Here is a 23351-nt window from a genome sequence, read left to right on the forward strand (position 1 = left end):
GGAGTTTTGTGTCTATGCAAGTGCATGTGAAGACTTGGTTGGGTTTTGTTGCCCTGACTCACCCAAAGCACCTCACTGTGCTGCTAACATATGACAGTAAATATTAGTAAATTCAGACTTCTTTAGAAAGAAAGAAGATATGACTCTCCACTGAAATTTGGGAAAACAGGTGAAGAAAGGGAAAATGACATGCCCATTTCTGTAGGTGGCAGAGGAACTCTTCTGCAAGCCAATCAAAGCTAACTGAATTGCCTCTGCCTCTTGCACCCATTCATATCAAGATAACATTTAATTTCCAGACAGAACAGTACCTGATGCGAAGACCAGTCTTTAGGGCTAGTAGTAAGCAATATCATGTGTAACATTTCTTTCTGCTACTTTACATTAATTAGTATCACAAATTAGGTTAATATCTCTTCCTTGAGCTATAACTGAGAACTCACTTTGTTCTGAACCATAGTGTAATTATTCAGGTACCTCAAAGGAGGCTGTAGCGAGGTGGGGGTTGGCCTGTTCTCCCACGTGCCTGGTGACAGGATGAGGGGGAATGGGCTAAAGTTGCGCCAGGGGAGTTTTAGGTTGGATCTTAGGAAGAACTTCTTTACCGAAAGGGTTGTTAGGCATTGGAACAGGTTTCCCAGGGAAGTGGTGGAGTCACCATCCCTGGAAGTCTTTAAAAGACGTTTCGATGTAGAGCTTAGGGATATGGTTTAGTGGGGACTGTTAGTGTTATGTCAGAGGTTGGACTCGATGATCTTGAGGTCTCTTCCAACCTAGAAATTCTGTGATTCTGTGTGATTCATTCATAACTACATCCATATAAAATACTTGTGATGAGAAAGCAGATTGTAAATCAGGGAAAAAAAAATCCCACCAAAAGTCTCAATTACCAAGTTAAGCACCTTAAAAAGCTAAAAACTCTTTCATCTTTGTCTGTAGAAATCCTTCTGCAGGTTAGCTACTTCTGAAACCATCTGCTGCACTAACCTATACCACATACACTACCATCTGAATAATATGAAGGAAAGATCTGCTTTTTTAAAGGACAACTTTGGCTCACCTTATTCACTGGGCAATACCCCTGTAATTCTGCATGCATGCACAGATAAGTTATTTTTTTTTCCATGTAGAGCTTGTGACAGTGTTGACTTTCATGTTTTAGTTAAGATACATAGTTTTTTCACAAACATAGTTTTTTCACTGACTTTGTTTTTTCAACAGCACTCAACATGATTAATTAGAACTAACGGCACTGAAACCTTTCACATCAAATGAAGAACACCCTGGTCACTATGAAGATACAGAAGCAGAAATGAGAGTCCCACATAGAAAGTTAGTGGGACTGCATAGTTAAAGGACTGTATCAAGAATAAGGGGAGTAGAATTTAGTCTTGAGTCAAGCAGAATATTTGACAGGTACCTTGATAACCCTTTGCTCAACCACAGTATCCAACCATTCAATAAATGATTCCACAGTGGCATTCTTCTTTAGAAGGTCCTTCAGTTCTTGGAACACTGTAATAGAGTCATCTACCACGTAAAAAGGAGAACATATCATTGCATGCTATTCTGAACATGAGAAAAAGCCACTCACCAGCCATATGACAATATTGTAGCATGGAAAGGAAAGGCAAAGAATTAGAGCAGTGAAGAAATTAATAATTATTCAGCAAAGTAAAGAGACACACATTTATCACACACACATACATATTTTAATTATTTTAGCATTACTGTGATTCAGTATAAATTTACAAGAAGATATAAGAAAAAAAACAACACAAAAAACACTACTATTTCCATTCATTTTTAGGTTCAGCCTTGAAAAATTATCTATTGCTAAGTTTAGCAGAACAGATCTATCTGTGATGTGGCTGACTTATACACTGTCTTAAGGTTTTCCTTATGTTTTACAAATTTCTCACAATATAATGTAAAGCTAACTTCCCTACTTCCCATTTGGGAGAAAGTGCCTGAAAGACCAGTTATTTTCCTTTTTTTTTTCTTAGCCTGTGTGGCAGAAGAGAAAAATAGAAAGCAATTACAGAAGAAATAGGAAATGGACTACTTGAATTAAAATGTGAATAGGATTGTGAACCATTTTGTGAACCATTATTTAAGAGAACAAACTTTCATATCAAAGTAACACTCCTTAGAAGATGACACATTGCTATTGCTCTTCTTTCAGCTCTCCAAACTCTGATCATCATGCTTCCTATGACAAAAGTTATATTTTCAAAATAGAAGACAGCTAAATCTTTTTTTTTCTTTTTTTTTTTCTTTTTCTTTTTTTTTTCAAGAATAGGAATGTATAGCAATATGTGAAAACAACAACAACAAAAAACACACCCTCAGAATTTGTACTTTACTCCATTCTATTTTGTCTATGAAAATAGCTATTACACTTCACAGATAATTGGTATGGGTTTTTAAAGATCAACTTTCAGTCAAAAAAAAAAAAAAAAAAGTAAACTAGCTCAAGTATCTATTTAATTAAGCTATAATTACTGTATACTTTTGAGACATTTTTCAAGAATCTTTGCTAATATCCCCACAGGATCAAGACAAAACTTCAAAAGGGCTTTTGTTACAATTAGCAACTGACATGAAAATTATTTTTTCAACAACTGTTTAAAATCATCTACCCAGGACGACTTCCCAGTGCAAGTTTCTATTTTTGTAGGATATACTAGGGCAAAAAATTGCTTTTCCTAAACTAATGTTAACACTGAGCCAGATCAGAAAATGTTGTATCACTGTGCCTTTTCTCAGTCCATCTTCAAGTAGAGTAGCATGGCAAGGAATGAAAGAGTAGATTTCTGTTAATGTTACAAATATATCACCATGGACTTACATTCACTGTAGACTTCCCCATCAGAATCTGTGCTCCCTGAGACTGCAAGGAGTGCCTGAGAGCCAATACTATTCAAATCAACTTTTTCAATATCCGACACCATGGAATTCACCACATGCTGATCAAACAGGGCTGGCCGAGCAATCTGTAAGAGAAAACAAGTAAAATGCTGAGAAGCTCGAAAGAATTCTCAGAGAAGAATCATGAGTTGTCTTTTCATAGCTATTTCATAGGTCAAATGTGATAATGTTTCTCTTCCATTAAAATTCTAATGCTTTTCTAATGTGCCTTAAGACACACAAGTCTGTCTTAATATTTATACAACAGAAAACTAACTCAAGGTGAATACATAGTGTATCTACAGTTATTCATGAGGGCTACACTCTCAAAAGCCCAAGCTGTTAGCATTTAAGCTCCCGGAAAGGTACTGTTTCCTTTTCTACAATCTAACAAACCATCCTGCGAGGCGTCTCCCAATTGAAGACACTTGTATCCTGCCAACTTAGTGTCGGAGCACTCAGCTACCTATCACTCACATTCCTTTCAGTCAAACTGCAAAAGAGGTAGGTTCACATAATGGGCAATACAGTGAAACTTTGCTAGGTGTGAAGGATTATCTGATATTTTCCCATTTAGAACTAGAACAAATATCAAAAATTACACTTTATCATATGATTGCCTAAAGTTCCCATGACAATAATTCACTATAACCACAGTCTTTCCTCTCTTTTTATTCTCTTTCCTACTACTTCTTTTGAATTTCAGAATGTCTTGATAAGATCTGTTTCTGTCCTCTTTCTTACGTGCTGAAAATGACAAGATGCATGTCTTTCATGGCTAATGTTGAAGATTTAAAACTTGATGCATTACATCTCCTAGCCAGCAAGATGAACTGAATGTAATTGTCAATTTTCTGATGTATAAGTCTTATTCTCTTTACCTGTGCTAGGTGTAAGAATGATGTCTGTCGTTTCAGGGAAGAAACAAATCTTCGTGCAATAGGCAATTTCTTATCTGTCAGGATTTCTGGTAGATTTTCCAAAGAAGAAACAACCCACTGTTCCCAGTTTTTTGCAAAATTTCTTATATCTGCCAGTAAACTACAACAACAAATGTGTTTTAGAGAAACATTAATTAAAAAAAAAAAAAAAAAAAGTTTTCAATCTGTGATACACAGGCTTCTGGACAGATCTGTGAATTATTCCTCAGGTAATCCTGAAAGGAAACAGATATCTGAACCCACTCTGAGAGAAAAAAAAAAAAAAAAAAAAAAGTAAGCCACATGCTAATAGAAATAGGTTGAAAACCACTAGCATTAAGAATAAACCATAAGAAATCCAAGAACTTTTAGCAATATCTGAAGCTTGAAGTCTTAGACATATAACTCCAAACATAACAACCTCCAAATAAAAAAAAGGAAAAGTGAGAAGATTCAGAGGTAATTTATAACAATCCTCTTATTAATATCTTGTTGAAAATAATGCTTAGATATCATGATTATGCATAGGGCCTGAAAACCTGAAAAGTGTTCTGGAAAAAAAAAATCTTTATACAATGTGAGCCTTTTTTTTTTGGGGGGGGGGGGGGGGGTAGGGAATGCGCAGGGCCTCTTCTAGGGTTTTAGTGTAGAAGAAACATATTTCAAGATATTAAACAAGACACTGAAATGGGACATTAAAATAGTGTCTATCATTTTAAGGCCATTCTACTTCTATAGCTGTCCTCAAAGCTGACAATATTTTGTCATACACATTCTACTGTTATAAAAATGAACATAAATATGGTGAGAAAATTTCTTTAGGATATTTAATTTCTGTTATTTACTCTATATCTTTGTGGAACATGCCTAGCAATCAGAATGTGGAGTTATTATACCTACCTTTCTGGCATTTCTTGCATTGTTGCAGGGATGAGTACATCTGTAAGGACCTTTAAAAAGGTAACAGAAAATGATAGCAAACTTCCACTGGCTATTTACTCATTAATGTCTTATCTACTTAGATTACAAAGTGATAAGGACAGGGAGTTTATACAGAATAAAGCCATTCAACCTACTGTCCAGATTTCTCCCAACACTATTAGGTAGGAACATCTTTATTATATATATTTATTATATACCTAGATACCTCCCATCCCTCATATATGCATCTTTGCAGCATGCTAGTAAGACAATAAAGTATTATCACTCCCGTCTTACAGTAATCTCCCAAGTTCTCAAGAGCTATTAGCAGTTTGACTCTTTTACCATACTGCATGTGGCACTGAAGGTGTTCAGGGTTTAGAATAAATCTCTTATGGCTAAGTGCGGTGAGGAGCTGTGTTGGCAAAAAACTCTGCCAACTGGTCTCCCTCCTGGGGCATTTTATTGCAAGAGACAAAGTTGTTGGACTATATTCCAAAAATCTGTTTCCACCAGCATTGTAAATGCTTTGATAAAAATACAGTAGTACTCCTCCTCCTTTCTGGCAGCTGCGCTGCCAAGAATATCTAACATGATTATGAGTGAGAAATGGTGAGATGGACAAGAGAGAGAATGATAGATTTATGGTTTTTGAGTAATTCTACCTTATCAATTTTCTAATTCGGGCTCCTGCAGTATTTCTTCTTCTGTCACTTTACATATTTATTACGAGTAGAGTTAGTATTGATCTACTGGGACATGAGGTTTATAGCAGGAAAAGCCTCATAAACACAAGGTACAATATAACCTCTACAAGTAAATGAGGCTTAATGACTCATCTCCAGGGTAGTAATTATGATCTTCAGTGCTAATCACCTTCTTACTTTATAGCTTGATATGTTTCTAAGACATACCTGTTTTTTTCCTTTGTGTATTTTTCCCCTGTTTTTGTACATTAAAGAATGACAAATGTATGACGATAAGGTAGTAGGTGCTAAACAGCCTCAAGTCTCTTCCTTTGACTGCTTAGTGTTTTTTATTATGCCATTAATTATTTCTTCCCATTGACAGGTAGTTGTCAAACGTGTTAGAGAGGGTATGACAATCTTTCTAAGTATATAACATGGCATCCTGATATTCTAACTGATATTATTTTTGCACAAACAAAAGCTATACTATGGCTGAGATTATCCGTTGAACTAAATACCTAACTTACCTTATACAGAATTGAGTCACAAACGCAGAAGATGTCAACAATGATAGGATTTTCGAGCAGGGGAAGAAGATGGTCAGGCATTCCTTGCCAAAAATGTAATAAGAAATGCTGAATCTAAAAGAACCAGAATCATGGACATAAACAATGCTTTCTTGTCTGCCTGTGCATATATACCAAGAATGTGTATTCAAACAATCTTACCTCTTCAAAGTTCCCATTAATTGCATTGTCAAGGACACACTGACAGTGTGTTTTGTACATCATGATAAGGGTATCTACCTATTTTGGAAAAAGAAAGATTAAACAGTTTCTTAACTCTCTCTCCTTTCTTGCTACAGTGATCTGTAGCTGTCTGTAGCTAGAATTTAAACATACAATATAAACTGTATTACAATGCATAATTACAAGTAGGGTCTGTATATCTTGAAGTGATGACATCATTCATCTCTCTTTTTTATCCACATCTCTAAGTCTCAATGTTACTGTCAGAACTGGAGCATTTGAATCCTGTATACAATGTGAACATGTGGATATCAAAGTAAGACAATAGCTAGATTAGCCAGTCAGATGGCAAGGTAAATTCACTTTCTGAAAGCTAAGATTAATCCTAAAGAGTACTGCAAGTTAATCATTAGGCTACTATAGGCGTCTATGAGTGTTCTGAAACATCATCTAGTTGGACAAATGAGAAAATAGCTGCCAGTTGTTTGGTCAAAGTTTAATCACTGCCTTACACGAACTGAACTTTAAAAAGCAGAACTCCTTTTCATCTCATCAGGCTAATTTATCTGACTGGAGTGGTCCCTTATTTTAATAACCCTGAAGAGATATTACAAGAGTTTGTAAAAAAATTACAGTAAGTCCTAAAATTTGTAGTAAATTACAAAACAAGAGTTTTGTTAAATATTTGAAGGAAAGAAAGATGGATGTTAGCAAACCCATTCTTACAGTGTAGAATCATGAAAAGTTTTGTTCCAGTTTGTGAACTTCTCCAGCAAACCAGTCCCAGGTTTTGAATGAATTTAGTACAGCTTTATTTCAATCGGTCTCACATACAGATTTCTTTGGAATGTGTTTTGCTGGCTTTCACAGCTGCTTTTGTAGCTACATGTCTTTGAAAAAGAGTGGTAAAGACTGAGATTCAAGAACATTATGAGGCTTTTTTTTTTTTTTTTTTTTTTTTGAAGGGTTTGATGAAAAATTTGAATTTTGGGTTATTTTCTTGAGAAATATAAAATGCAGAAATTATCAATTTGTTTTAGTGCAGACTGATACATTTATGCAATCTCCAGAAAATTCAGTTACAATTTTAAAACCTTTAATGAAGGAGTCTAACTTCATGTGTGGATGCTTCAACAGAGTATCTAAAGTTCACTTAGGCATTTCCTTGATTTTAAAGACTTGTACAGGTCATTTAACTTTTGTCCTCTGTTAGAGCTTTAAATATTGTTGTAATCATAGTATTTTGGATGAATCTTAATTTAGGGGACTGAGTGATGGGACTGTAAGTGAAGGGATAACAGTGTGACTGCGGGAGAGATTTCAATAACTCTTGGCTAGATAAGCTGAGTGAGGGGAATGACAATAGAGAAAGAAAACAGGAAGTAAGAACAAGGAATGAGGAAAAAGTAACAAGGAGAAAGAGGAAGACACACACATAAAGTCATCTCTCTTCCCACAGCTTCCTTGTAATTCCAGAAGTCTGTTCCCAGAGGAACACAACGGGCTCTCTTGGGCCCCTGGGTCACCTGGTCCCAACACCAGAGCAGCTGCACACTGACAATTCAAAATGAAGACAAAATGTGTTTTATCTTTTTGTTCATTGCTGGAGTGGTAAAATCCAGTTTCTCTTACAATGTTGTATTGGATCTGTAGGAACCTCAAATTCTACTCAGATTTATATGTTACAAGAACACTGTATATATGAGAGAAGTCAACTCACTAATGTAGTCTACTGCAGCAGGTGATGTACACTATTGAGGACACCAGTCCTTGGGCTTTCTTTAGAACCTGTAAGATTTCCACCTAAGATCTGTGTTCTACAGATGGCTCCTTTTGTTTAGTTTTTCACATCAGGAAACCCGGGCTTCACTACTTTTACAGAACAAACTTAAATCAATGTATGGCTTATAAAACAAAAATCATTAAAGCAACGCATCTCAAGACAACCACCATCAGGACCCATACTGGTGTTTAAACTGGAGAGTTCACAATTTGTACCAGAAAGATGTCTAGCACAGTTCAGGAATTTAGCAGATCAGAAATATAACACAGACTTAACACATATGCAATCAGTCAGACATAGAACATACTACAGAAATACTTCTAACTGACCCTTAGGATAATCTCAAAAATCCCATATAGTCAGATTTTCACTGATTCTTTTCAAACAATTAATGAATGAGTGTAAAGTTCACCTAATTATTTGTTGTGAATTATTTGTTCTGATCTAATCAGAACAAAATTTACCTTAAATCCAAAGGCATTTGGAATGAATACAACTCTGAGTTATTTGTTTGTTTAGCTCTCCCCGTCTTACATACCATCAGTTTGTAAAATACTAGGTCAGTTAATAGGTAAATAATTCAACCACCTTTCCAGTGGAGAGCCAGTTAATCGGTGTTAGTAAAGGTTTGCCCCCTCTATAAATCAGTCACCTCTGTTTGATTGTGGACATTTCTGGCTCTTTCATGTCAATACCTCAAAGGCTAAGATACGAAGAAACATTCTGTGGCAATTTTTGATCTGTAAGTTAGAAGAGAAGTAGCTCATATTTTACCTTGTCTTTAGAAATGCACCCTTGAAGCAAAAGATGTTGAGCACTTGGAAACTCTGGGAGGAGAGTTCCAGTTTTGGAACTCAGAGAATATTTCCGAGTGAAACCACCCTGAAATGTGAGAGAAAAACGGTAACATTGAAGTACTTAATACAGCTTCAACTGAGTCAAACTATTCATACTAAACTTGTAAAGTTTAAAGGGTCCCTCAGCATTCCAGAATATTTACATTCAGATCATCCTTCAAAATAATGATACTTATCCAGATCTGGATTTCTGCTCAGAAAGGCAATTGAGGATGTGCCTAGATCTAAATTCTACCAATTCGAGTTTTCAGAATGATACAGCCTTCGAGACACATTACTTCATGGAATTCTACAAGCTTTGAAGTTAGCCTGTGTTTATAAACTAAAGTAGAATATAATCTGTTACTCTCCTCTACAGTATAGGCTTGTGACATCCTCAGAGCAACCCTAAGTTTTACTGAATATGTATCTTTCTTGTGCAAGGATATAGGGTACTGGTGGTATTATTGATTTCATCTGCTCTTCCCTCTCTGATAGCACTACAGTAGTGGATTCTGCTGTTTTATTACAATAACCATTCAACCAAATTTAGTTGATCATAAAATTTGATAATATTTTATGGCATTATAGGTGTGATGGTATGTAGGGCCTAGGGACATTCCTGAATGATGTATTTATTATATAGCTATCTGTGATTGTGGAAGACTTGATGTGAAGCCCCAGAAAATATCTTCCAGTTCTGTCACCTACTGTACTGAAATAGATACACATAAACATATGTACCAAGAGCTTTGTAGGAAAAAAAGGCAGGATCCTGAGCTGCATGCCCTCCTGGGGTATGACACTGATTTTAACTGGCTTCCTCATAATCTGTTAAAATGACCGAAAGTTTGGCCATTCACCTCAGAGACACTAGACTTGGTGCTGTGAACATTTTTGGAGCATTTTGCTTTTGTCCATAAGAACAGAATAAAACTGTGCTGGGTAGTACAGGCACATACAGTCACAGATTTACACAATAGAAAGAGCCCTGTACAGCAACTCAGTCCTGAAGTTCCAAGTCAGAGGTTATAGACTGAACCTGGAAAGAGGAAATGCAGTTTCAAAGGGACTTACAGGAAAGGAATATATCATTTTGCTAGGGCTAACTCTTTAACAACAACAAAGAGAAATAAAATAGAAAGGGTGGTTATTAACAATATGATCTCAGTTTTATATGTCAGTAACTATGGTATTCCCAGAGGTTTCATGTTCTCTAGCTGCTTTGCTGAAGCACTGTCAACACTGACCTGGAGACAAGACAATTTTTTCTTGAATCATATTAAATTCTGCTGATCTGAGAGTTCCTTGCAGTTCTTAGAGTTCACCTCTCTAGCCTCTTTGGCTTGTAACTTCTGAAATATCATAAACACATTTTGTACTAGTTACAGACTGAGAAAACATCTTGAATAGCTAGATATGAGCCTCTGGAGAGCTGAGATTTGCCAAGGAAGAAACAGCCACTTTGTACATGCATGTATTAACCAGACGCAATATAAGGTAAATCAATCTTCGTTTAGTTTTGTAACAATACTCTCGCAGAATCTGGTTTGATCTTTTTCTCCATAAAGTATAACAGTCATATTTTGTAGTTACATGATATTACTATGGTTATATTAATAATGCATACCACATTATGCTTATTAAGCTCTAAAACAATATAAGATGAAACCCTCATCCTCAAGAGAAGCAATGAAATCTATACTATCATGCTGTCCTTACTGAATGAATCATGCTTATTCTCATAGGATTGCATTCAAATCCAGAGAAGACTATTTGGCTGAAACCCTTTGTTTCACTTCAGTCCACCCAGTTCTCATGTCAAGGCCTTGCACAGGGGCTTGAGCATGCCTGCTACATATTCCTGCAGTAAATCCACTACTTCTATGCAGATTCATTTTGTACTAATGGATGGAATTTATGGCCATGCCCTAGACATTTGAATAGTACTTGAAGTGGTATTTTGCTACCCTTTTCCATACAGTCAGATTTCACTTAACAGGGAATAATAGGTATATAGATAAATGTAGCATAAAGGAGTGCAAAAGAGAATATTTTCCCAAAAACTTACCAATTGGAAGCTGGCTTCATGTGAAATTATCTCAAATACTGAATTCAGAAAACTATAGCTGTACCTGGTTTATTCGATATATATATAACCCCCTATTTTTATAGGGTGGTATGTCTGCCTAAACAGATAGCCAAGGATGAGTACTTACATTATGTAAAAAAACTTTGCCTGTGCTATCTACTATCTAAGTACATATACACTCTAATTCCAAGAAATTAGAGAAATTTAAAAGCATTAGTACTTCACATCAATACTTTTGCAGTTTTGTAATTGCCTATAAGTAACAGGAGTTTTGTTTTGTTTTGTTTAATAATAGGAGTAATTTCAATTACTTTATTATGCAATTACCCATGAAATATATGAAAATGTCTGATTAAAAGAGATTAGTTCTTTTAAAAGAAGGCAGTGATGGTGGTGGGTGCCTTAAAAGAAGATAATTTGCAATGTTTTGTACCTTGCTAATGGACTTATATGACTGTGCCTCAGCTCTAGGCTTAATATTTTAACCCACTGCCACTTGCCCTTTCAATTTAATGCCATCTGTTTCTAATGGCCATTTAACATTAAGATAATGACAGTAATATTATCTGCCTAATTAACCATGCAGACTCTAATGGTGCACTAACTGGTTTAGATAAAAGAATTTGCTGATATCTCCCCCTACAGCGAGAATACTAGAAAACGTGATAAAACATACCAGAAGTAAACAGTGTCCCTGGCACTCAATAAGTGTTCATTCAAATGCCATTTACTCAGTATATTTAGACAATCAGTGCTTTAACATCTTTTCAATGTCTTTATGTTCTTACTGGGAATTATACCTTATGCAATCATTGTAAATCTTTCTGGAATACCTAATTGCATGTGCTTTCAAGCAAATGAATAAAGATATATCACCTATTCACTTTAATGGAAAGCATCTTGCCAAATTTTTAGTAAACTGAGATTACTGAAATTCAGTTTTGACCACAGAATCCTGTTTTTCTCTTAAGATCTGTCTGAGTAATTTCATATAACATAAAGCTACACAATTGAAACCTCATACTGGTATTTCTTTTGTCATTTATTTCCACTGACTTCTTTGTGATTCTTTTTCTGGGAGGACCAACACACTGAACTGTGGGGCAGAAGCAAAACAGGTTTATGGGACTGTGAATTCCCAAATAGATTGAGAATTCCACATCTGAGATGGAAAGAAAGTGTGTATTCATTCATTTATGCGAAGGGAACCAGAAATTTTCATCCTCCAACCCTGAAAGAACAAAAGTTTTAGCAGTGCTCTTAAATCCTTGAATATTTTGGGGATATCCCCAGCACAGCACTATCATTTTTTTGATAAGATAGCTGATTATCTGAATGGGGAAAATAGAGCAGATCTAATCTGGAACCTCACTAAAATAATTGACATGGTGTCACTATGGGAAATGATTAGTTATGCTGGTGAGAATAGGGATTAGTAGAAGAATGTAAAATGTTTAAGAAACTGACTCTAATTGTAATGCTAACATATTGTGTTGACGGTGAAAACTCTGGGCTGAAAAGGAATTGAAGTAAAGATTCTCAAAGATCAGACTTGGGACTGATGGCATTGAATATTTCATAGATTAAATTTGCTGACATGAGCTAATGAAATCATCAGTAAAGAGGAAGACCAAGAGGTCACATAGAAAGACCTGGATGGCTTAGAGATAATGGCAATAAAGGGGGTGAAAATCAATAGAGTAAAGCTACACTCTCAGGGACCAATAAGAATTTCTGCTATCAGCTAGGAATTGCTTATCTGGAAATGAAAAAGGAGAAAACCAGTTGTGTATCAGTTGGTCACAGAGGCTATATTTAGTCTAGTAAATTAAATGGAGTCAGGAAATGTTCCCAGACAATATTGGAATGGTATCACTCAGTATTATTCCTGGCCTTGTTTTTGCTCATGCCAACAATTCCCAGACATGCTTCAACAGCTACTGCATACTAGGGGCTTTTCTCCTTGGCATTGTGTCTGAGATGTGACTATGTTGTTTTGTAGGATTAGGAGTTTAATAGTATGGATACAGGCTATACATTGTAGTTGAACTCTGTGCCAAAGAATGATCCTGTGAGCAATCCTTAACTATTAATATAGGAATGCAAGAATCTGTCATTTTGTAGTACAAATATGACCAGAATGACAGTGACTGTCCCAGAGGGTAAAGTAGTGAAACTGTAGGTTATTTGTGAAACACACACACACAGCTCTATGATTCAATAGAAGGGATATTTCCGATAGAAATTGGAGCCTTTTAGAAAAAGCCTTTTACAATTTTTTTTAATATATATATATATTTAGAACAAAATTAAAATGTGAAGTATAGTGAAAGGCTATAAGGCCAATCAAAAGTGAATAGAGTTGCTGTTTGTTCTGTCTAGCAATCAAAAGCAGTATAAAGATGGATCATAGTAAAATGTTATGATGAGCCAAAAATATAAAAAGATAGTGCTGGTGAAAAGGTATAAAGTTCAGTTTATTAAAAGCATTTTCTCACTTCCAATCAGACCAACGAGATTCTGAAAAAGTCCTACAAAATTAATTGATGCAAAAAATTAAGAAACTAGACACTGATCCTTTGTTTGTAGGAGGGTCTATTACAAACTTCTGCAGTTGTGGGGAGATAGGTTGGAACATGAACCCTGGAATCTGCCTTCTAATCTGATTTTTCTTAAAGTATTTAGAAGAGCAGATACTCAGCATCATTAAAAAGGGTTATGCAGTCTAATCTTTAATGCAAGATACTGCTGGAATTTTAAAAGAAATGAATGTGAACAAAACCACAGGCCACAAATACTATTTTGATTATGACGGAAATGAAAGGAAACTGACTACAGCACTTACCTCATTCTTCAACTTGCTTCCAGAGAACCTTTGAAAATAAATATAATTAATTACTTTTTCATAAGCACATTTTTTATTTATATATATATATATACACACATATATATACACACACATACGTGCAAGCATATACGCATACATACATACCTATATATACATATAAAATAGTTATATAAAATAGATCTACTGGAAAAATGACTAGGTTTCTCCAAATGTAATGATAATAAAATTGTTGTTTTTTTCTTAACTTCTGCCATTGCCATGCAAGTGCCTGAGGGTATCAGGGAAACCTGCTGAAGATATCTTTTAAAGAAAACTCAGAATAGAAAAAAATAATCTAGAATTTATGCTTATTGGAAAAGAAATGAAGAAAATTTAATGATCTTTCACTCTCTTTCACCACAGTATTATTCTGATGCAGGCAAAATCCATTTCTGAGATGAAAGATTCATTAGCTGTCAAAAATATGTTGCAGTATTGTGACTGTGCTATTAATAGTCCAATTCAGAGATTCCCAATGACGTTATTGGACTATGAGGCAACTCTTCAATGCAAAAATTAGAAAACACACATTTTAAATTATAGTTGCTTCACTAGACAGTGTGTAAGGATAGAGATGCTAAAGGATAAGTCTAAAAATAGATGTGCAAGATAACTACAGCTTGCTTGATCATCATTTCCTGTTCTGCTAGCTGATAAGATACTGTGGGCAATATGAAGTCGTATAATTACTAGCAGAAATTTTGTGATTTCCTACTGTTCAGATGCTCTGCTGACAGAAAAGAAAATAAGAGGCAGAGGGACAATGGAATTCCACCTGCCCAGGCCAGGCACAGTTTACATCATGCGATGATTCATCATACGTTACTTTCAGAATTTCCTGATTTGTTGATAGATGAGCATGAAAGAAAGTGTAACTCAGTTGACTGTGAGTTGCTAATCAGCTTCACAGATAAATGTTTTTGTTAGGGACTGCAGATTTCCACGTGTACGGCATGAAGTACACAGAATGTACAGTAAAAACACTAAACAGCATCTGCTAGCATTACTCCTCCAGAGCCTTAATCACTATCTATAGCTTCTCAAAATGATGTGTACACCAACAATTTTGGTGTTAGGTATGGTCCTTTCACACTGCAAAGCTTGATATTTAAAGTAACTAGGAGGTCAATTTACAGCAGAATTTAAAGATTCAGGCATTGACAACCCTGCATTTAAGGACTACTGTGCTCAGCTCAATTACCTAAATATCAATATTAGAATGACAATTAAATCTGAAATGGCAGTAGAGGCCTATATTTAGGCAACTAAACCAAGGCCCCTTTTAATCTTTTGACAAGCTGCTATCTAATATGCAAGTCTTGTAGTAAAGACCTCCATATGCCTTTATTTGTGCTAGTAGGCATGGTGTGATCTGATACCATCATCAAATCGTATATTTTCCCTGCCTACTTCTGCTCCAAGTTTGACTCAGAAACCAATTTTATAGCTTACTTACTAGAACAGATATCAGGCAAAGGGCAGAGGTTAAGATGGATCATTATATTCAGCATCTAGCAACTGGCACATTCACTCTCTATTTTGAATCCTTACACTACCTGACTTTTCTTCTTCAGAAGCCTGTTGTTAAACCCAGGCTACTGCATCATTGTCTTCACACAGCCATATCCAAACACAGTGATGGCCCAGGGTGTTCAAAGTCAGTATTTGAGATTCTGTTCTAAATCAGTTAGTGTCTGCTGGACCCTGGAAATTCAACACCTCCAACATGAGAGCACAAGTCCTAAAACAACTAAAAGGTTCCTTACTAGTGAATCTTAAGCAGCTTATCTTCATAAGCTGAGAATCTAGTCCCTCTCCTCATATTTCTTTCTGCCTTGGTTAGTGAAACAGAAATGCTAGCAGTACACCAGAAAGCTATTTTATAAAGGCTGTATCAGAAATCAGGGCAGCAGAATATTCAGAACAAGCTCCCCAAGTACGTCTTACAGTTTATATGTCTGGGATGGATTGATTCAAATTGGCTTCAGTTCCTCAGCATCAAGAGTGCTGTTACGCATTGTGAGACTGCTACTGATGCACCTTAGATGCTCTTCTGACTTATCTATTTTCTGATCTCTCTAGAGGTCATTTTTAAAGCACTTCACAATGATTGTAGGGACAACTAGAGAAATCTGTACATTTCTTGGGGGAAAAACTTACCCGAATTTTAGGAATTTCCAGACATGATTCTTTTGGTGGATTTGGCATAAATTGCCTAAAGATACAGATATGTAGAGGGTGGGATTTTCAAAGGTGTGTAAGAGTCTTTCATTTGAAATAGGGGTTGACAGAACAGTAAGTACTCATGAAAATTTTGATATACTCAATGAAAATTCTGATATACTCAATACTTATGAAAACTGTCTGACGTAAAGCTGAGGACTAAGAGTGACTATATTCCTTTAAGTGAAAATAACTGTTTTTAGTCAATTAAATGAGCAATTTGTTCAAGATAATGCTGCATTACAGAAAAAAATGCATCTAGCTGTGTACCAGGAATACCTCTACAGCTCTGGATAAATAATGGATAGAGAAATGGCATATTCTAATCTTTTATACCTTAAGTCCTGCAGTAGAAAGATCCCACTTTTTCAGCATTACTGGCAACATTCCCCTCAATTTTTACACTTGCCCTGTTGTTTGGAAAAAGTATCTTTGGATATAGCGTGAATCTGCCAGCAACTGAATTTTCTGTGTGTGTTTATAAAATCCCTTATTCCTTTCCTTTCTCAGAGTCCCCACATATACAGGCACACTGCCGTAGACAATGAAAGCCGTCATTCAAGCCATATGTGAACAGAGACATTTGTTTTACGAACTATTAATCTTTGGCAAACCAACAGGCAGCTATCGTAACGTATTGATCCTGCTAGCTGTCCCTTAAATAAATATAATTAGAGCTTCCTGGGTTAGGTTTAAACTGATATTAGCCAGTCAAAGGATCTGTAAATATTAATCTACACTGACCCCTCCCTCCTGCCCACAGGTGCCAGCTTCACACCGTTCTCCAGACGTTTCATAATGGGAAGCTGTCCTGGGGAAAGAAATTGGAGGGTGACACACAAGCAAACAAAATGAGACAAGTGTTCTGGAAACCATGTTTTGCTGCTTTACACTAACAAATCCTCTTATGATGTAAACTGATGCAGCTCTACTCTGACTTCAATGGGGCCATACTGGAAGATACAAGCAAAAGATCTAGATCAAGATGTTAAATTAAATCAATATCTTTAGAGAGCAAACCGTTCCCTAAATCTGTGAATGCCAGTCACTGACATATACAACAACATTAGTTCTGATATCATTTAGTGTTCTATGATTTCCTCAGGGAAGTTTAAAGTTACATTTTTATTGACCATCTTTCTAAAGTAGGGATAGAAGCTATGCCTCAGATGTTATGTTATTGTACCTGGTTAAGCCTTTTCCAGAATACACAGAGTGGTAGTATGCACTGCTTTCTTTAATGCCAATGCCATAATAGTGATACCTGTGGAAGAGAAAAAAAAAAGAGTGCTTTTATTACTGTGTGACATAAAACAGACTGTCAAATTGGTTTTTGATGCTACATGAAAGCTTTTCTTTACAGTTTCCACTTATTCCTTTCACTAACATAGAAAAAATCTGGTCTCATAGAAAACAGTATTGTCACGATTTGATCCAAAATTCAAGGCTAGCATCTTCTGTAAATTTAAAACATTTTCTCTCTTTCAAGAATGTTTCTGGTAGAACAAATGTCCCAGAAACATGTTACATCTCTTTTCCCTGACATGCTTTCTCTTTCATTTTATTTTGTTTGTTGCAAGGGTTTGATCCATCAGGTGTAATCTACCAGACTTACCGCTGTTATGTTTAGACTTCTACAGAGCACTTTTCAGTTAAAAATAACTCCCCAGTAATTTTCTCCCCTATAAATTAGTGTTCAGGCCCCTAAGACTAGAAATGTTAATATCTCATTCATCCACTCATCTCTCAGGTTGTAGGCTGACTGACTGCTGCATTATTTAGTTGCTTAAGCAGTTATCAATTGTTTCCCTCACTGCTCTCCTGGAGATTATTGCTCCAAAAACAGAAATTAAAGAAGGAAATGTTTGTTGCTCAGCTTCTGCATTTCTGAGCACATCTTAACCAAAGACACTGAAGAGGGTGGGTTGGTGCTAAGAAAACTAGCTATGCTGTAGATACTGCTTTCCACTGATTTTTCTACAAAAGAAGTGACCTTCAGGAGTAGGGCAGGAGAGCAAGCTGGGGGCAGCTCTTTCTTCTCCAGTCATAGCAAAGTTTGCTTGAGTTCATCTATCAAGGGTGATAGGCCCTGTCTTAAAAATTCAACAAAGTACATTTAAAGTGGAGTTAAACCAAACTTGTCTAAGAATGTTATGGACTACATATTAAGGATCATTTGGTTTTAACTAAAATCATCTTGAAAACACCATAGCAGTTAAGTTTAACCAAACTGCTTCAAAGTACCACTTGCTGTTGAAGTACCTTGATTGCAAACCAAACATAACATACAGAGAGTACATTGCAACATCATTGCACTAATTTCACTGAAACATCTCAAAGACTTGCATCAAAGTTTACTCCTAAGACACAAATCCTCTGGCCAATAGTTTATAGAACACACGAGTTTTCAGCTCATCTCTGCTGTTCCTGGTGATGCCCATTTAAAACAAAAATAAACAAAAATTCACAATCTTTCTGTTTGCTTTTGTATAGGATAGTTGCAGATAAATACAAAAACCTCAAATGCTTTACATTTACAATGCTGACTAAAGGCATTAGATATATATTAAGGAGATGTTCATTAGGGTAATACGTTTGCTTAGCCTAGGTGTCTTTGAAAATCTTGGCAGAAAGAGTCATTCTGTTTCTGGACAGTCTGTTGGGTGCACTCAGGATTTTATAGCCAAGAAATTGTGGCATAAAGTGGCTGCATAAACCTATGGCATCACAGGTTTTATTGTTCATCTGAAATTGATGAGTATACATAGCACCACTGGAACACGGTGGTACCTGGTGACCCTTAGGAAGGCCAAAAGTTTCTTGATTATTTCTCTACTGTTAGTTTTCTTTCCCCATTAGCATATTTCTCTGATGAATGGTGATGTGGTGAACGGAGCATTTTAAAATATCTGTTCATACTCAGAAGCTCATAGGACCATCTGCTCAGTACAGTTCTCTTTTTACCCAGTGAAGTCAGAGCTCACTGATCAAATCAAAGAGACACTTCAAGGTGGTTTAGGATGCCTTTCATTAAATGTGACCTTTCTTTAAATGTCATAATGCTGGACAGTTGGCCTCCATCTCAGATACAGTAGTGCGTCATCTCTGTCGTGAATTAAAGTCCTGAAGGTTTTAAACCAACCGCTTTGATTTATGGGTATTAAACAGATGGACTTGAGCCAAACACCTGAATCTGAAAATTCCAAATATTAGACAGAGTTCTGGCAAAAATGCTAAAGGCATGAACATTTTTTCCTCTTTCATGGAAATTCAGTTAGTTTTAATGTGACACAAGAAGTTTTAAAAATATGTAAGTATGGATCTTTTGAAATAATAGCATTTACTTCAACTTGAAGTTGCACAGGATGAAAAACTAAATAGAGCTGTGACCAGTTCTTTAAAATTGCTACAGGCAGAGTAATTTCTTTGTAATTAGCTATGTTAACAAGCAGTGGCCTGCATCTCATTCCAACATCCCAAATCTCTCAATCACATGTCATTTTGTAAATTCTAAAAATAAAACTTCACACTTTCGCCACAAAACTGGAATTCCCTGCTGTTAAAGCTGGAGTGGGCCAGAGGCCAAAGAAAATCAGTAGCTTTTTACAAAGTTAGGATTCGATATCTAGATTATTCACATCTAATTCAGTATAAATATATTTGGACTAGAAACAGGAACTGTTGTATGATTCGGATGCTCAGGTTTCTGATGGCAGGTACAGTACTTGTTCCTGTTCTGGAATGCCCCAAGATATCAGAATTTACCCCTGTGACCTTTTTTTCAAACTGCAGAATAGATTATTTTTTTTCAGTACCTATTCAGTGTGTCTTAAAGGCACAGAAATTATCCTTCTAATTTCCTTGAATTTTTAGTACTAAAAAAGTACAGCTTTCCAGTCATGACACAGAAGCAATAAAAGAATAAATAAATTATAATCTGTACTTTTAAAGTTCTATCTGGAGTACTTCACAGAGGAATAAGGTATAAAGATCTCTATTCTCTTACACTCCAAAGTTCTTAGAATAGCTTTGACTCCCTGTTGATTTTTGACTTTTTAGACTTTTTACTCCTTGCTGATTGAAGTAGACTCATTCCAGACACACTGACCATATCTTTAACCTACATCTTCAAGTACCTTCTATGTCTTTATGTGTGTATTTATATGTTTATGTACAGTATATGTACATTCCACTCATATTTCTATTGTATAATTCATAAAAGGAAAACAGTCATCATATGGAACTTATTCCCTATTTTTGTAACAAACCTTTTAAAGAACAAACTAAACTGATTTTCTCTTAATTTCAGTGGCTTATTATAACATATGTTCCTATGTAGCTAGTAGCCCTGATTTTAGCATACACTGACAGAAATGATAGCTGATAAGGAAATGATAGGCTTAAGCTGTTCAGGGACTTGCAATAACTTGTTATCATGGGGCCAGCTGCCATATCAGTTTTATTAACCCACTAAATCACTCCTAATAAATAAGATAATAGTTTTCAGACATCATGGATAAAAGCTAAGATTCAACATTGATCAAAGTCTACAAAGAAATTAAATTGTAACTTGAGCTCAAACAGCCTTCTGTGTGTATGGTCTGAGCAGTATGTTCATTTTCCTGAATAGCTGCTCCAGGTAATTCATGTACCATGAAAAATATAACTAAATTCTAGTAGTAGCATAGCATGTTCAACATTGCCTATGCAAAAAGGTGGATTTGGAACCTGTTCCAGGTTTGGGTCTTCTGCCATTCAGCAGGGATACAGAAGTCTTCCCCTGCTATTCAGCAATCTGGAGTAAGCAGCATGGGTAGTGTTGCTAACAAAATTGTGTTTATTTTTTTGTACTTTCTTGGTCAACTCTTTAAATGAGTGTGTGCACTCTGTGCAAATAGGTTGTTGTATGTAAACACAGAGGGAGAGAGACTCTGAGGACAGTTCTCAATAATCAAAAGTTCAAGTAATCAAAAGTATTTATTAGAGCCATTTTAAGGCCCTCCTTTATCCAGAACCTCAGATGAGAAATGCTGCTCAGAACTAACATTGATGTAAGTTCTTGCACATTAGAGCAGCACCTGTGTCTCAGCTTAGATCAGCAATACTTTCTGAAGTTCAGTTCATGTGAATTTTAGAAAGAGCTTGGACTTGTTTTGGTGTGGAAGAAAAACGGCTGTCACCTTGGAATAGTTGGAAGAGGGAACTGACTTTCTTTGTTTTCTTCTGTCCACAGCCAGGCTCTATCAGTGTGTTACTGTGTATGCATACAGTATGCAGTAAGGTGCTTTATTCCTAGGGAGGTAGCTTTTCTTAGCACTATAAGAATAACGATTCCATTAGAAAGTAATTGTCTTCTTCCTTTCATGCTTCTGCAACATCTGAGTACTGGACATTGATTGCCTCCTAGGCAATGCCACCACACTAAACATCTCTGTCAGGAATAGTTAGTTCTATTACTGCTCCTCCTAATATTATAGCAAAATAACGACAGTAACAACAGAACTAAAACAATGTCACTCCACTATCACGCTTTAAAAAAATAGAATTTAACCACTAGTAAGAAGTGTCTCTTACCAGTCCCAGTAACATATCTTATAACATCTAGAGTTCAAGCTGATAAAAGCAGAGAATAACTAGTCATTTAATGGAACTGTCCCTTACCTTACATATTAATTTAATGGAAATACTTCCATAAATGATACTTGTACGACTAACTGCTACCTGGCTAAAGCAGAAATGACTTTGTTCCTTATTAGTGAGACTATGGTTCTGATATGATCCACAGCATCAGAGATACTGGTTATTGCTTATACTACTGCTTCTCTGTGACTATTTGCTGCTGTATTCAGTCTCTGAACTGAAGATATTGTCACTTGTGCCTTTTATGAGGCTCTTTTCTGCACAGCCAGAACAATGTAAATCTACTGTAGTGGAAAAGAGAACTGCAGACAAAAAGTCTCTGAGGAAAAATCTAGTTAAAAAAAAAAGGAGAAACAAATGCCAGATGTTCAAACAAAACCTGCTGATGCCTCATCCCTTTGAGGAAATTGCTCAAGAACAGTTAATCCATATGAAAATATGGCACATAATACCACCAAGGTCAGTAGGACTATTGGATCTGCTGAAGAAAAGCTGCCCATTTCTGTGATAGTCTTGGAGAAAAGTGAATTACACTGACACAATTACTTTTGTGGCGAGATTCCCATGTCAAAAACATGTTTTGAAACACACCCCTTTACTTTAAATTATGCAGATACATGACATTTTTGGAGGTTTGGATCCTGATTGGATCTTGTTTATCAATGTATTAGATATGTCAGATCAAAAATATAATGAGCATTTGGCAGTCTTTTCCCCTTGTATTCTCTCATTCATTATGACTTGAAAGTAGTTCTCCAAATACATTGGGTTATGAATGTAAGACTTAACCGAGACATTGACGAACGAGTAGGTTGTCAAATATTCCTGGGGACTATAAATGCCAGATCTCCTAAAAACTTAAACACAACAGCAATTGTCCATCTGCAAAGCTGACTAAATCTACAGTAGCTTATGCCTGTAACTATAGCTCAACTTTACCACAGCAGACACTCCATTAAATCTCTTTCCCCTATAAACTACCCTTCTAAATGTAACTCTCCTCAAAAACTCTCTCTTCAGCAACTACAAAATAGATTTTATAATACTTTTTCCTGAAAAAAAAAATCAATGGATTACAAATTTGTAAGACTGTGGCAGAAGCTAAACAAGAATTGTCTTGTATTATAGAAAGGAAAACATTCTATGTAGGCTTTCCTTTGGATTTGTTTTTATTAATGATTTATTAAAATAAATATATGAGATATACTAAAGAAATAATGTCTTTTAAAAATTGTAATTGAAATTATTTCCCACCTTTGTATATCAACAAAACCTAAAATTCATTAATGGCATCTCCAGTGAATTCTTCATCAAAAATAGGGTGGTCTTACCTGCCTATTTCTGATATTTCTAAGGTAGGAAAAGAGGCGAGCATAACAACATGAAACAACCCCTCCAGAATTGTTAAAGTAAACAATGCATCTTCCAGACATTCCTAATATATTACAAAGCACTTAGGAAAACCACAATCTTGTAAGTTTTTTTTTTTCTTACTCACATTTTTAAAGGCATGTATATCTCAAAATATAAGCATTAATAATAAATGTTTGACTTCTATGTATACACAGAAAGCTGGACACAATGCCTGTCTTAATTTGCTCCTCATAGCATTGTCTTATTTTTAGGACAAACCTATTTTGCAATCAATAGAAATTTACAGATAAGGATCTGATCTGAATTAGATTTGGGACTGAAAGCCCA

The 23351-nt window shown here is 35.7% G+C and overlaps 1 protein-coding gene across 1 annotated transcript in view; it reads right to left on the minus strand.

Moving 5' to 3' along the window:
• Positions 1 to 23351, minus strand: part of RFX6 (regulatory factor X6) — a 37073-nt gene that overhangs the window by 8557 nt on the left and 5165 nt on the right. Inside the window, exons 5-13 of the mRNA XM_068677641.1 lie at positions 17197 to 17274; positions 13746 to 13773; positions 8747 to 8854; positions 6169 to 6246; positions 5968 to 6081; positions 4731 to 4780; positions 3792 to 3951; positions 2852 to 2996; positions 1421 to 1530 (exon numbers count right to left, since the gene is read on the minus strand). Coding sequence (XP_068533742.1) covers positions 1421 to 1530; positions 2852 to 2996; positions 3792 to 3951; positions 4731 to 4780; positions 5968 to 6081; positions 6169 to 6246; positions 8747 to 8854; positions 13746 to 13773; positions 17197 to 17274 — 871 coding nt within the window. The remainder of the gene's footprint in view (positions 1 to 1420; positions 1531 to 2851; positions 2997 to 3791; positions 3952 to 4730; positions 4781 to 5967; positions 6082 to 6168; positions 6247 to 8746; positions 8855 to 13745; positions 13774 to 17196; positions 17275 to 23351) is intronic.

Source organism: Anas acuta, chromosome 3, assembly GCF_963932015.1.
Source record: "Anas acuta chromosome 3, bAnaAcu1.1, whole genome shotgun sequence".
Taxonomy (NCBI): domain Eukaryota; kingdom Metazoa; phylum Chordata; class Aves; order Anseriformes; family Anatidae; genus Anas; species Anas acuta.